This window comes from Colletotrichum siamense (assembly GCF_013390195.1).
Source record: "Colletotrichum siamense strain Cg363 chromosome Unknown KSG_Cg363_contig04, whole genome shotgun sequence".
Taxonomy (NCBI): Eukaryota; Fungi; Ascomycota; class Sordariomycetes; order Glomerellales; family Glomerellaceae; genus Colletotrichum; species Colletotrichum siamense.
The window spans coordinates 1631823-1644351 of record NW_023501017.1 but is presented as its reverse complement, the minus strand read 5'-3'; the positions used below and the strand labels follow the sequence as shown (position 1 = coordinate 1644351).

The following is a 12529-nucleotide window of genomic DNA, read 5'->3' as shown; positions in this document are numbered from 1 at the left end:
TGTCATTCATTCATTAGCCCCAGCTAACCTCTCTTCCTGCGGGCAACTAGAATTAAGTGCATGCGATTTCTAGGCATACTTCTTCGGCAACGTCAGATAGATTCTGAATTCTCTGCCTCATCGGTATTGTCATCGGCATTGTCACCGTCTTGCTGGGTTTACTTAGAAAAGATCATAGGGCATCTGACTACTTCATCTCGTCTGCTGCCTCCAGTTACAGCTTTAGCAAGCTTTGCTCTCTATCGCTTAATACTGCAATCTTGACTTCGTAGTCTTGAACAAGAATAATGAGGATGCTCCTGTCTCTGCTGCCTTAACGCCTATCAAGGCTTCAGCACCAAAGCTAAGCCAAGCTGATCGCAAAACGTGCAGCGTCCTGACCTGGCATGTGAAGAGCGTCTGGGTGAAGTGAATGAAAATGGTGATATTGGGAGATTTTCACTCCGTGAACACATAGAAATTGACTGAGATACAGTACAAGAACCCGCGTTTCAACAAGATTGCCCAAAGCCACCAGGATCCGTTTCTGGCAGAGCTTCCTCGCTGACGAGCACTAGGAGAATTGCTCATCTAATTGTGTAAAATTCAACACGCCGCCGAGCCCATGCAGCCCAAAAAGGAAGCAGAGCCATGTGGTCTGCATTGCGTGGTCGGCTGGGTGTAGGCGAAATCATAAATACCATCATGATGCTCCCACAAATATATCTGATGTGAATCTGATGTGAGAGCCGTCCTTGCAGACTTGGAAATGTTTGGAAAAAGGTGGCACGTAATTTCATGATGTGCTCCGTCAAATCGTGGCCTGTGAAAACCATGTCTGAGGCCTTAGGTGCATGGTTCATGTCGTGATTCAGTAAGTCGTCGTGGGCCCGTGAAGTTGGTCCCTACTTCCACGTACTCAACTCAGGAGTCGGGGGAAATATAGGCAATTTCCGTGGAACATCGGAAGTAAGGAGGGTCGTTCTGAGTCGAAGTAGGTGACCGGCATCTCTTGGTCGTGACTGCAGGGCGACGTGGGCCCAAATCCTCCCACCAGATTAGAATCCCGTCCAACGGGGTGGACACCAAGACCTTTCCACGGCAGGTGAACTATGTACAAGGCTACAGTGCTATTCTATGACCATTTTGTCAATTCCGTGCGCCATTGATCTGGTCCTTGTGCCGTAGGCGGAAAGCCAGCAGCATGGGAGTTTGCTGAAAGTTGTGGTAGCTTTGTGCCTGCTGGGGTTGAGGTGCACCCTCGAAAGCTGGCTCCCGCATGGCATCCAGAACCAATCCGTTCTTGAAGAAAGGTTCCATTAGTGACCAGAAGGGTCGGTGGAACACCCACTTTTGCGAGGTCAGTGTCTGATCAAAAGATGTACAAGAAATTGAAAACTTACCAGTGGCTCTGGCTGTCCACGTACGGCCTCACTCTTTGACGGTGGGACGTTAAGATACTTTGGAATCTTAATGTAAGTGCTTAGCTGCTGCTTGCCGGTGTTGGGATCCTCGTAAATCTCCATGCCGCGATGGCCGGCCGGCTTTGAGAATGCGGGGTGAAGGTCAACGACCACGACACTGTCAGATGTCAGCAGATATTATGTGTTCCGCAGTCGATAATGCTAACCGTCCACCGGGCTTCAGCATGAGTGGCAGAGCCTTAGCAACAGGATCTAGTGAAGGTAGAGATTTGAGTGTTGTGCTGATGGTTATGATGTCAAATCGCCTGTTCGCAGTTACTTAGCAGGTGAATGCAGCAGTGTTGGGAGAGATAAAATTACTCTTTTTTCTCCATGTAGGCTGCCATGTCATCGTAGTTCATAAGATCAATTTTGCCATATTCGATTTTGCCTTTGAGCGTCTCTCGTTTACTTCGCTCGCGGCCTTTCTCAAGCATGGCATCTGAAAAGTCAAGGCCGGTCACGTGGGCACCCTTTTTCGCGAACATGCGCGCAATTATACCGCTGCAAAGTGGCGAGGTCAGCTTGCGCGTTTCGCTCGTCGCAATTTCAGCTGCTCACCTCCCTGCGCCCAGATCGAGGACGGTCTCGCCCTCTTTCCAAGCGGCCAGGTCGTCAGTAGTCTTGGTTTCAGTTGCGAGCTCCCACACGACAGGCAGCAGACACTGGGTGAACATATCGCTGCCGTCGTCTTGGCCGGGGGTGTGGAAGGTCTCCCACTCGTTAGCAATATTGTCCCAGGCCTGCAGGTTGTCTCTGGCGTAAGCGACCTGGTCTGCCTGGGAGACGTTTGCGCCGTTGACGAGCACCGGCTGGGCCATGACGGCGGTCTTCGTCTTCTCCGGCTCTCTTGGGGCGGTGTTGGTGGGTTCTGTGATAGTGTGAGAGGATGGATGGGGAGAAGAGGATGAGGAAAACAGCGAGCGCAAGAAATGCTGCATGAAGCGTACCCCTCTTCGCGGTTTGCTCTTTGGTGGCAGCGATTCCCTGGGCACGTCAGCAAACGGAAGCGGGTGTGGATATTTCATCAGGCTCTGACGCGGCGACGCACGGTAGATGTATTCGTATCGCGAGAGAGCTGGCAGTTGTGTTGTTCGGTAAGTTGGCGATGGGTTCAAAAGGTTGTAGGCTGGAGCTTACCTTCAATTGACCTTAAGGTAGGCAGCACCATAAACGGAAAAAAGAGGGATTCCCCACCGAGGATTGAAGGCAGCTGCGAGTGGCACGAGGGGGGTGTTGCATGGAAGGCTGACTCCAAGGCAACTTGTGCTATGCAGTACTATGCAGTACTATGCAGTATGTGTGCACAGCCCCCACCAAATCAGGTGTCTAGTGTGGCTCGCTAGCGTCGTTCCGAGCTCAAGTCAGCAAGTCAGCCCGCAAAAGTGCATCGAGTCGGGCGGCTCCTTCTTCCACTTCACCACTGCGCCTTCTTTGTGACTCTACACTACTTGAGGGTGCGGGGTTCAGCCAACCAGATATCTTCCGCAAAGATCGACCTTTTTTTCTAGCGAATGATGAATTTTGTGCGTGGTGCTGCACGCCGCCCACTACTGCTGCTCACGGTATCTACGGCACCGTCCAAGACTTCACTTGCAGTCCCAAACCCCACCTCTGCAGGCTCTCGCTGCATCAAGCTCACACTGCATCAAACTCGTCGGCCAGCGCACACCAAGCCCACCATGCCTGAGGCACCTCGTCAAGACTATGGCTCCTCGCTCTGCCGTCACATATCTGCTTCCTTCATCTCCTCTACCACGCCATCACTAGTGTCAGTTGCTGGTGCTAGCCTCCAGGATGGTTCAGACGTTTTCCACCGCCAGTCCGGCCCGCTCCAAGGAAATGGATTTCGAAGGCCAAGTTCATCCTCCACCAGACGGCCATTCCGCCATGGCTCAGGGCGAGCATGAACTCCTCTGCCGGGAGATCAGAGCCCTGAAACCTCACGAGAAAAAACACTGGAAGGACTGGGCGGGGAAAGAATATGCCATTTTGCCTCATACCGATGCCGCTGGGAACACATACTACATTGGCGATCTCTACGAAGGCGTCAAATGCAAATCAGAGTGGGAAATCAAAGAGTCCGTCTTTTTACTCTTTGAACTGAGAGTCCTTCCACTGACGCTCCGTCTCGCAGCCCCAAGCCGTACCTGAGATTTATCAAGAGTCTTTCCCAGAAATTGCCCCATCTGGCTTATCTTGGCTATTGGATGGAGGTCACCGCTGCACCGCCCAAGTGGAAATATCTGCAGTGTTTCCCAGGGAACAAACCAGGCCATAGAGAAGAGCGAGCAAAGCGATCTCGTGTTTGCGTCGTCGACTACACCGACAACCAGGCCAAGAAATCACCGGACTTCATCAACGACGTACCCGGGCTGGAGCGCTTCCTGAAACATCAACCGCAAACCTCCACCACTGCTCAAATCAGACTCATCGTTGCCGAGGATCTCTCCCGTGATCTTGTCGAGTTGCTAGGCTCCTTCTACGATATTGATCCTCAGTTCTTCCAGTCACACATCGACGACTATCTGTTCCACAATCCTCGTGACCCGTGGGTAGAACTTCCCAGCCTGGATGTCGATGCCCGTCAACGCAACCATTTCACTTTGCAGTATCTGCGAGCTCGATACTTCGAGACCGAGGAAGATTTCGAAGAAGCCGAGTACGAAAGCGGCATGTTCAATGTGTTGCGGCGCATCGATAGCGATAGGAGCCGGACACGTTTGAAAGACGGTCTGCTGGACAAGCCTGGTGACAGCATCACCTTGACAAGATCCAAAACTTCGCTGTGGTGGAAGCCACGCAAGGATGCGTCTGAGCCCGTCACAGGTTTGTTCGATTTATGCCCTGCGTCAGGCAAAGGCTAATCACCCCTACAGCCATCTTGCTTGTCGATCCTACAGTCTCCAGAGGTAAGCCTGTATGGGGTGGCTATCGTCCATTCCAGCAGACTCCCTCCATGAAGGCATGGCTGCAAAATGAAACCCAGCCTGTCGATGCACCTCCACAAGGAACTTTGTACGAGGACGTCGTGTACTGGAGTCAGCGCATGGCTGCCCACGAGCTCGATCTGGTGCGCAAAGACGAGCGCAACATCGCCCTCGGAATGTATCGCTTGATCATCGTTGACTGGCTGCGGGCCTTGAAATATGTCACGACCACCATCGCTAAGATCGAGTGGGAATTCGAGAAGCCTCACTGGGGTGGTAACTTCGTCAACATTGAAAATAACATCCTCAAGAAGCTATCTCCATGGCGTCGTAACATTGGCTACTACCAGGCCATGATCAGTGAGGCCATAGCGCGCCTGTTTCCTCCGGAGATTCATTCACCTATCCGGGGGATGCAACCTGGCGGCGCCATCATTGAGATGGATAACCGACCTCCTCAGCCCATTGCGGAAGAGGACAACCACGGCATCCGAGCTCTTTGGGCGGATTTCAGGAATGTGAAGCAGAAAATGAATGAAAGCCAAGCTCGCATCCACACGATCGAGAACATCGCCATGAACGGTATCAACGCCGAGGAAGCCAGGCGAGCAGTGAAGCAAAATGGGAACCTGACCCGACTCACTGGCCTAGCGACCATCTTTATCCCGCTCAACTTCACCTCCAGCTTCCTCAGCATCTCCCCAGACTTCTCCGCGGCCAAGATGAGCTTTTGGCTCTTCTTTGCCATTGGCATTCCTTTGACGCTGGCTGCGCTCTTGATCGTCGACCTGTCACACCCGAAGAGGAGGGGATTCTTGGTAAAGAAATGCGGACAATTGAGGACCAAATTTGCAAGGAAGAAATTGGACGAGCCGATCCTCCCGACCAGCAACGACAGACCACCATCGCGACCGAAACCATCAACGAGACAGCCGACCAACGAATGGTTTCGTTGGTTTGGAAAGCTGAATGATAAACGCAATTGACGATAATGACGAAAAGCATTCTGTATATATACACACGACTTAGCGGGCATCAGCTTAGCGTTGGCATTCGCGCATATCATGATTATGTTCTTGAGCAAGTAATGATGACGACCGGACGACATTTACGAGATATGTAACCAAAGATTTTCAGCACCTAGGACATAGGGAATAGAGCTTTGATATATAATTGTCAATATAGAATACCTTCACACAGTATCATCTTACCTGTATTTCTGACATCTTCACGAGTCTTACTCATTCAAGCAGCATTACGCATTCCATTTTCTCTCTGTGAGAGAGGCGCGCTTTCTACTGGAACATTTTTGCTAGCTTTCTGGTGATGTGGAAGGAGCGAGGTGAGGAAGTGGAAAAGATGCAGCAAGATGAAGCCGTGAAGTTGCGGATCATCGAAGCCGCCGAGAAGACGCATTCTCGGTCAGACTTGACACACTACCCGCAGGCGGGCTTGACCTCGTCGCGTTTCAGCTTGCGTTGCCGACATCTGTTGTGCCCGAATTCAGTCGCATATCACTCCGTTCTATCGATGAGGGGCAAACCATCCATGATGCGAGCGCATGTTGTTGAGGACCACTGAGCAGGCAGTGTTCTCTCAACTGCCGACCCTACTTCCGGCCGTTGATGTCGGATATCCGCAGGAGGATTTGACGGAGCGCAATTGGGCATGGAGACTTGGGCTTTAGATTAATGCCTTGAGTTTTAAGAGTTTGGAATGTAAAAACCAGCTATGGACAACCCACGCGCAGCGTAGTCTGTTAAACAACCCCAGCCATAATAACTTCTCCCTTAACCCTTAGTCGATCTCCACAGGCCTCTTGTTCACATAATAACCTGGCTTGTCGACAGGAGACTCCGGATCCTCACCTCCAACACCATGGCTCCTAGAGTATCCAGGCAGCTGTGGGAAGGTCGTGCTACCATGCAGTTCGGAGATCGTCTGCTGCTTCTTCTTGAGGTACCTGTACCACAACATAACGCACACAACACACGTCACGCCGACGAGCCCCACCCCGACACCTATGCCCGCTTGAGCCCCAACCGAAAGACTGTTTGGGTCGGCAACGCTGACTTCTGGGACGTTGCTCGCCGACGCGTCACCTGCTTTCGTCTTGTATGTCGGTCCCGGCTCTTGTGCGGTTGGCAAGACGCGCACTTGTGTTGTGGTAGGCGCCTCAGAAGTAGTTGTGGTCAATTCGACTTCTGTCGTCGTTGAGGCTAACGATGTGGAGGATGCCTCGGAAGAGGAGGCGAATGAAGCTGAAGTTCGGGTTGTTGAAGACTTGATGGAGGATGAACTGCTCGGTTCGGGCTCGTCGGTGATGTTGAAGAAGGCTGAAGAAAAGGCCTGTCCCTTTTTCACCTGTCCTTGAACGGACTTGTCTCCCTCGAAGAGCCAGAAGAAGAAGACATTGGAGGCGCCCAAGTCGAGTTCCTCGAGGTCAACCTTCCATTCAAACTCTCTCTTTGGACCTGTTGTAGTCTCTGAACTAGAGTTAGATGTGACCTTATGAGACAATCAACTCTGTCAACTCTTACCCACAATGATTGGTCCTAGAGTCGCAGAACCTCCTGCAATGGCCTGTTGCCAAAGGGCAATGGTATATTTCTCGAGTTTGGTGTTGTATTGAACCTTCCGTGTCTGCCCGATTCTCCAAAGCTCCCTACTCTGAGACGGGTTGAGGAACTGGGAAGACACCAAAGGGACAGTGGTGAACAGTAACACAGCAAGGAAGAGCATGTTGAATTGGCTTGCTTTTCCGCAAGATGAGAGGGAGAGCTGTTGACTCTGACATTTGTTTTTTTATTAAGATGCTCCAACTTGATCGTGGTCCTTGCTGAGTTGGAACTCGACAGCTTGGGACCCCGGCCCACTCCTTGGTATCATGTTGGAACAACAAACAGCGACACCCTGCTCTACTTGGACCAACCACGTGCGCAGATCGTCGAGGCGCAATTTTCAGCCTGCTGCGATAAGCCAGGGTTGACACCGACATTGTTGGGGAAAAGCAAACAACCATTTGCCCGTCAAGGCCTTCTTCAGGGGACCACTGCGACCATAGCATATCCTCGAGTCACGATATCTGGGCTTTCGTAGAGAATTCAAGCTTAAAACTAAACATAAAGAGCCAATGTGGATTTCCAATAGTGGGTAGACCACCAAAAAAGGCTTTATTGCGTTGCCGATGGTTTGGAAAACGGCTACGGCGCTTGCGATTCAGCTTCCTGCCAATGGTCCAATCACGAAGGTCTAGCGATCCACTTTGCCTGCAGTTTAACCCAACTTGCACCAACACAAACTCGTATTGCCAAGCGATGGCGTTAACCGCTTCAGGTCCAACACCACAACCAAAACTCAGCTCCGTGAGGCAAAGCAAACAATCTAATCATTCCCCTTTTCTTCCCTCTGCTCCGGGCCCCCTTGGCTCCACGTTAATTTGGAACTCGCCTGCAAGTTGTTTGCTTCGGCGGGCTGCGGATATGCATCCCGGCGCAGTCGACGCAGGAGAGCCATGCCGCACACTATGCTCCCCCATGCATCGTGGCCTATCAGTGGAAAGCCGCCATTCGCAAATTTGGACGTTGGGGGCTGGCTGATCCGGCCCCATACATCCCGCCGGGTAAGATTTGACAACCCACACCATCATGCCTGATACGGCCTGTTTGCTCAAATCTGCTTTTTAAGAAGAGGCGCCCGGCACTCGCGGAACCCATGGCGCAAAATGTTAGGAATTCCTCGTTCTTCTTCTTTTCCCCATTGTTTTGCTGCGAGGAGATGAAGATGCATTTCATGCCCGTCAGGTCGACGTCCAAGAGGGATCTTTGTATCCTCGGGGCTGTGTTTGTCACACTGGTCTTCTTCTTGCATAATCCATTCCTCGGCCAGATCCGGCAAAGGCGGAGCTCATCCTTGCCAGATTTGATGAGCAAGATTAACAACAGCACATTGGGTGTGAGTTTCTTCTTGGCCTCTGAGTTGGGTGGTGTACTGATACAATAGTCTGCAGTTTGAAAAGATCTTCGTCATTGGCCTTCCGTCAAGGACAGACCGTCGAGATGGCGTTCTTCTCCAGGCCGCTCTTAGCGACATGGAAATTGAGTTCGTCGATGGTGTTCCCGGGGATAAGGTGCCGGATAAGGCTATCCCAAAGACGAGTGAACATGATAAGCTCAGCAATGGAGCCATTGGTTGCTGGCGCGGACACATGAACGCGCTTGGCGAGTGAGACGCGCCTTTCCTCCCAGATAACTGACTCCTTCGCTGACCCACTCCATAGAATCGTTCGTCGCAACTTGACTTCTGCCCTCATCCTCGAAGATGACGTCGACTGGGACATTAGGATTAGGCACCAGTTACACGACTTCGCCTTGTCGACGCAAGCACTTATCCAACCCTTGGCGGAGGCGCCTTTGTCCTACGTCGACCCAAGCTACCCAGTGCCAACTGACAACACTCTGGGTAGGATACCCGACATCCCATTTGAGCATCTCCCCGCCACAATTCCTCCCAAAGTCTCGCCATATGGCGATGACTGGGATCTTCTCTGGATCGGACACTGTGGTATGCACTTCCCGTTCGAGGACAGCAAGACTGTGCCGAAGGCTCGCATCATCCACACAAACGATGTCACTGTCGCCCCGAAAAAGAACCTCTGGACCTTCAACATCCCCTTCACCCTGAAGGAGAAGTACCCGGAGCACACCCGTGCTGTTCACCACGCACAGGAAGGTGTTTGCACACTTGGCTACGCGGTCAGCCAGAAGGGTGCGAGGAAGCTGTTGCAAGAGGTTGCGCTGAAGGATGTCAGTGATGCTGCTGATATCCTTCTGAGATTCTTCTGTGAGGGCGCCAAGGGAAGGAAGCCTCATAATTGCTTGACAACGCAGCCGGCTCTCTTCCATCACCATCGTGCGGCTGGTCCTCTCAGCTCAATGAGTGACATTGGAAATCACGGCGATGGGTTTAGGGATCAGAGTATGACCGACATGGTGAGGTGGAGCGTGAGGCTCAATGCCGATGCATTGCTGGACGGCAGGACAGATTTTGTGGATCAATACCCCGATAATAGTTAGATACCTTATATTATAGAAACTGCCATTTCTTTTTATCTTCTTGTGTGCCCAAACTATCAGTGCCAGTTCCTGGTTCAATATACGGCGGCTCAATGTACCAAGGTATTCTAATAGGAATTCATAGCCACCAGCTGGCGTTGGTAATACCGCATTGAAACGAAGGGTGCCGGACCACTAAACGACACAAAACGAAGTTTAAGTGCGAGTATTCCAGATGAGCCGATGGCAATTTCGGAACTTAGCAATTTGGGTCCTATTACGAAAGGGATCAACGGTTTCTTGAAATGGTGCTGTTGATTGCTAGAAGTTGATCTTCGTCCTGAAGCATCCCATCAAGTGCCGTTACGCGTTGTTCAGAATGCACTACAATTGAGCGCACTGTAGTCCTGAGACGAAAGTGACGACATCAACGGTAATGCCCTTTCCAGGAACACAAACTCACGCTGGCTTGGTTCTGCAAGGCTCATCACGCATAGAAGCTATGGACATGAGAGCTTCAGAGGAAGGACGATGCATAGAGGTGTTTGTCTATCTTGCATGAGAGAAAGGGGGATACGAAGTATCTCTTAAGGATGAGGTATCGTTGAAATATATGACACTACCTAGCAATCTATGGGGGTCGGGGAATATGTTCCAACGCCAGACGAACCAATGATGTAATAATGAAACCGGCATACGATGATTGACTCCAGTCTCCAGGTGCCCTACCAATCCCGCATGATCAAGCCACCGTCTCCCCAGACTTCAGCAAAGTCAAGACCAATTGAATTCGCCTGCTAGTGGCCCTATGAAGTAAAGATAAGAAAAGCTGCATGCAACCCACCCACTTGTGGTCACATCATTGGATTGAAAAAGCAAAATTCCCGCCTTAGTGGCCTTATTTTCTGTCGGCCTGTCAAGCCGGAGGATCTGAAGCGTCATGAGACCCAGGAACATGGTAGGATTGATAATCCAGCAGCCACTCATGGTCTTCAAGAAAAGAGTGCAACTCGTTGGGATTCACAGTTGCTGATAGGACCTGTTCGTCCTGGCTCAAAGTCACAGGGACTTCCTGCCTAGTATGCTCATTGGTACCCTCGGGATGGACCTCTACTTCTGACGTATGAAGGCTCTCATTTCCGACTGTGGCATGGCTTTGAGCGTGGCTCACACTGGCTTGAGCAATGTCCGATCTGGCTTCCGCCCCGTCTGTTAGCGGGAAACGTTGCCGGGCTGAATCATTCTCAAACGCTTCCGCAGTCAGGAGAAAGATTCTTTCCAAGTGGGGCCGTGAATTTATGTTGTTAAGTTCTTTGTGTAAATCCTGGGGAATGTCTGAAGGGTTGATCAGAGCGAGGTCTTTGATACATGTCCTCAGTATAGCCGCTGCAGGGTCATCGATCCATGCCAAACTTGGTCTTTCGTGGTTCTCGAATATGATGTCCCAGATCTGAAACCATCGATCTGACTCAGGGATATTTCGCTTTTTTTCGCGGGCTTTCAGTCGAGTTCCCATTTCCTCGCCAATACGCTCGCCGGCATCTTCTAAATGGTGCTCTTCACAAGGCTGAATGCTGAAATGTCGGCTAAAGAGACGGCTTGTATCGAATGTGCTGTTGCAAAGAGGGCAGGTGAATACGACGTGGCTTCTGAGAAGATGTTGTAGCATGTGCGGGGCAGTGTCGAAACGCCTTTGTGAGCATCGCGAATATCGTCTGGGGCAGCGCTTGAAGTATGGGCATGCAAGAAAACGTCCATGCACTTGTACCTCCGAGACCTGGTCGCCGTCGGGTTCGTCGTCATCGTCGCCATCCTCCTCCTCCTCCTCCTCACCGTCCGTGCCTTCATTGGCTTTGCCCTTATTCAATCGCGGTCGCTTTCGGCTTGGTGTTTTGGCACCTCCGTGGGCACTCGATGTTGTCTTTTGGATAGTGCCTCTCGTCGAACCTTTCCTTGCACGGCGACCTTTGGACGATTGGCCAGGTCGTGTGTTGACGCGATGGCCGTTGTTGAAGTGGCCAAGGGAACGTATTTTCCGGAACTGGTTAATAACGGCGGCACGAAAACCTCGTCGCCACCTTAGCCTTCTCCAGCCCTTGTTTTCAACACTGTGGAGGGTCGGGGGGCTTGTTGCATCCCGCAAACCGCCAGCATTGCCTTCGCAATCGGATGATGGGGGCACAGAAAAATGAAATTCAGGCCCAGTATCGGCCGTGATCGGGACATGGCCAAGAATCGATGCTTGGCCCGGATCATGGGCAGAAGAGTGGTGACACTCTGGCGGTTTGCATGGGGATGTGGTTGGCAAACGGTCAGTATGCTGAAGAGACGGAGAATGCCCTTCGCAAATGTTGACCAGGGAAGCAGCCGATCTGCGGTACGGCGGCGGGGGAAATTGACGGCTACCAGGAGCTTTGTGCCTCAGGGAACTGCTATTAGAAGTCTTGTTGGAGTAGGGTTCGTCGGCAGAGTTCTGGCTACCAAAGGTCGTCGAAAAGCTGAGCTTGCTGAAAGGGTCTCCAAAATGGCAAGATTTGCGGTTGGGATGGGGAGCGTCGAGGGCGTCGAGAGTGTCATGATGAGTGTATCGGGCGTCTTCCCGTAGCATTCGGTCGTGGACACTGGCATCGCCTTTGTCAGATACAAAATGTTTCTTGTTAAATGGATTTTGTTTGCTAATTGCTGAATTCAAAAGGCGGATAATGGTTTTGTTGGAGGGAGAATGTCCGGCGGCCGCCTGCACTCCCGACCCCGCACCTGGAAGGCGGAACTGAGAAGAAAACTGGAGCTCCAGATTCCGAGCAGGACTCAAGGAGGGATAGAACTCCATGTTGTTATGTGTTGCCTGAGACGAACCGGATGGAGATTGCTGAGAGATTAAAGACGAGATAGAGTAGGATGTGTACGGAAGGCACGGAGAGAAAAGGTAAAATCACATTTTACGCGCACTTCATCAGTGGGAGCGTGTGGTTTGCCTTGTTCGCCTGCCAGCCTGCTTGGCCGGGGTCGATTCGAGGTCTGGGGATGGCGACCGCTGCCGCAGAACACACAAATGTGCGGGAGAGGGTCCATTCCGTCCCTGCAATGGCGCTACATAACCAGT

General features: G+C 51.7%; 4 protein-coding genes across 4 annotated transcripts; 2 read left to right on the top strand and 2 right to left on the bottom strand.

Annotated features, from left to right (window-relative positions):
- Positions 1 to 1128: 1128 nt before the first annotated feature.
- Positions 1129 to 2263, bottom strand: ubiG-1 (Ubiquinone biosynthesis O-methyltransferase; the record flags this gene model as incomplete). The annotated part of the gene is made up of 5 exons (XM_036638237.1): positions 1129 to 1329; positions 1383 to 1560; positions 1610 to 1708; positions 1764 to 1946; positions 2004 to 2263. The coding sequence occupies 5 exons, from the start codon at positions 2261 to 2263 to the stop codon at positions 1129 to 1131; spliced, it is 921 nt and encodes a 306-aa protein (XP_036496430.1).
- Positions 2264 to 3332: 1069 nt separating this feature from the next.
- On the top strand, positions 3333 to 5358 carry CGCS363_v006387 (uncharacterized protein; the record flags this gene model as incomplete). The annotated part of the gene is made up of 3 exons (XM_036638236.1): positions 3333 to 3523; positions 3580 to 4271; positions 4322 to 5358. The coding sequence occupies 3 exons, from the start codon at positions 3333 to 3335 to the stop codon at positions 5356 to 5358; spliced, it is 1920 nt and encodes a 639-aa protein (XP_036496425.1).
- Positions 5359 to 6169: 811 nt separating this feature from the next.
- CGCS363_v006386 (uncharacterized protein) lies at positions 6170 to 7114 on the bottom strand (the record flags this gene model as incomplete). Its single annotated transcript, XM_036638235.1, has 2 exons — positions 6170 to 6858; positions 6913 to 7114. 2 exons carry the CDS (start codon positions 7112 to 7114, stop codon positions 6170 to 6172), a joined length of 891 nt encoding a protein of 296 aa, XP_036496426.1.
- Positions 7115 to 8155: 1041 nt separating this feature from the next.
- Positions 8156 to 9447, top strand: colgalt1-0 (Procollagen galactosyltransferase 1; the record flags this gene model as incomplete). Its single annotated transcript, XM_036638234.1, has 3 exons — positions 8156 to 8326; positions 8382 to 8596; positions 8652 to 9447. 3 exons carry the CDS (start codon positions 8156 to 8158, stop codon positions 9445 to 9447), a joined length of 1182 nt encoding a protein of 393 aa, XP_036496427.1.
- Positions 9448 to 12529: the final 3082 nt, after the last annotated feature.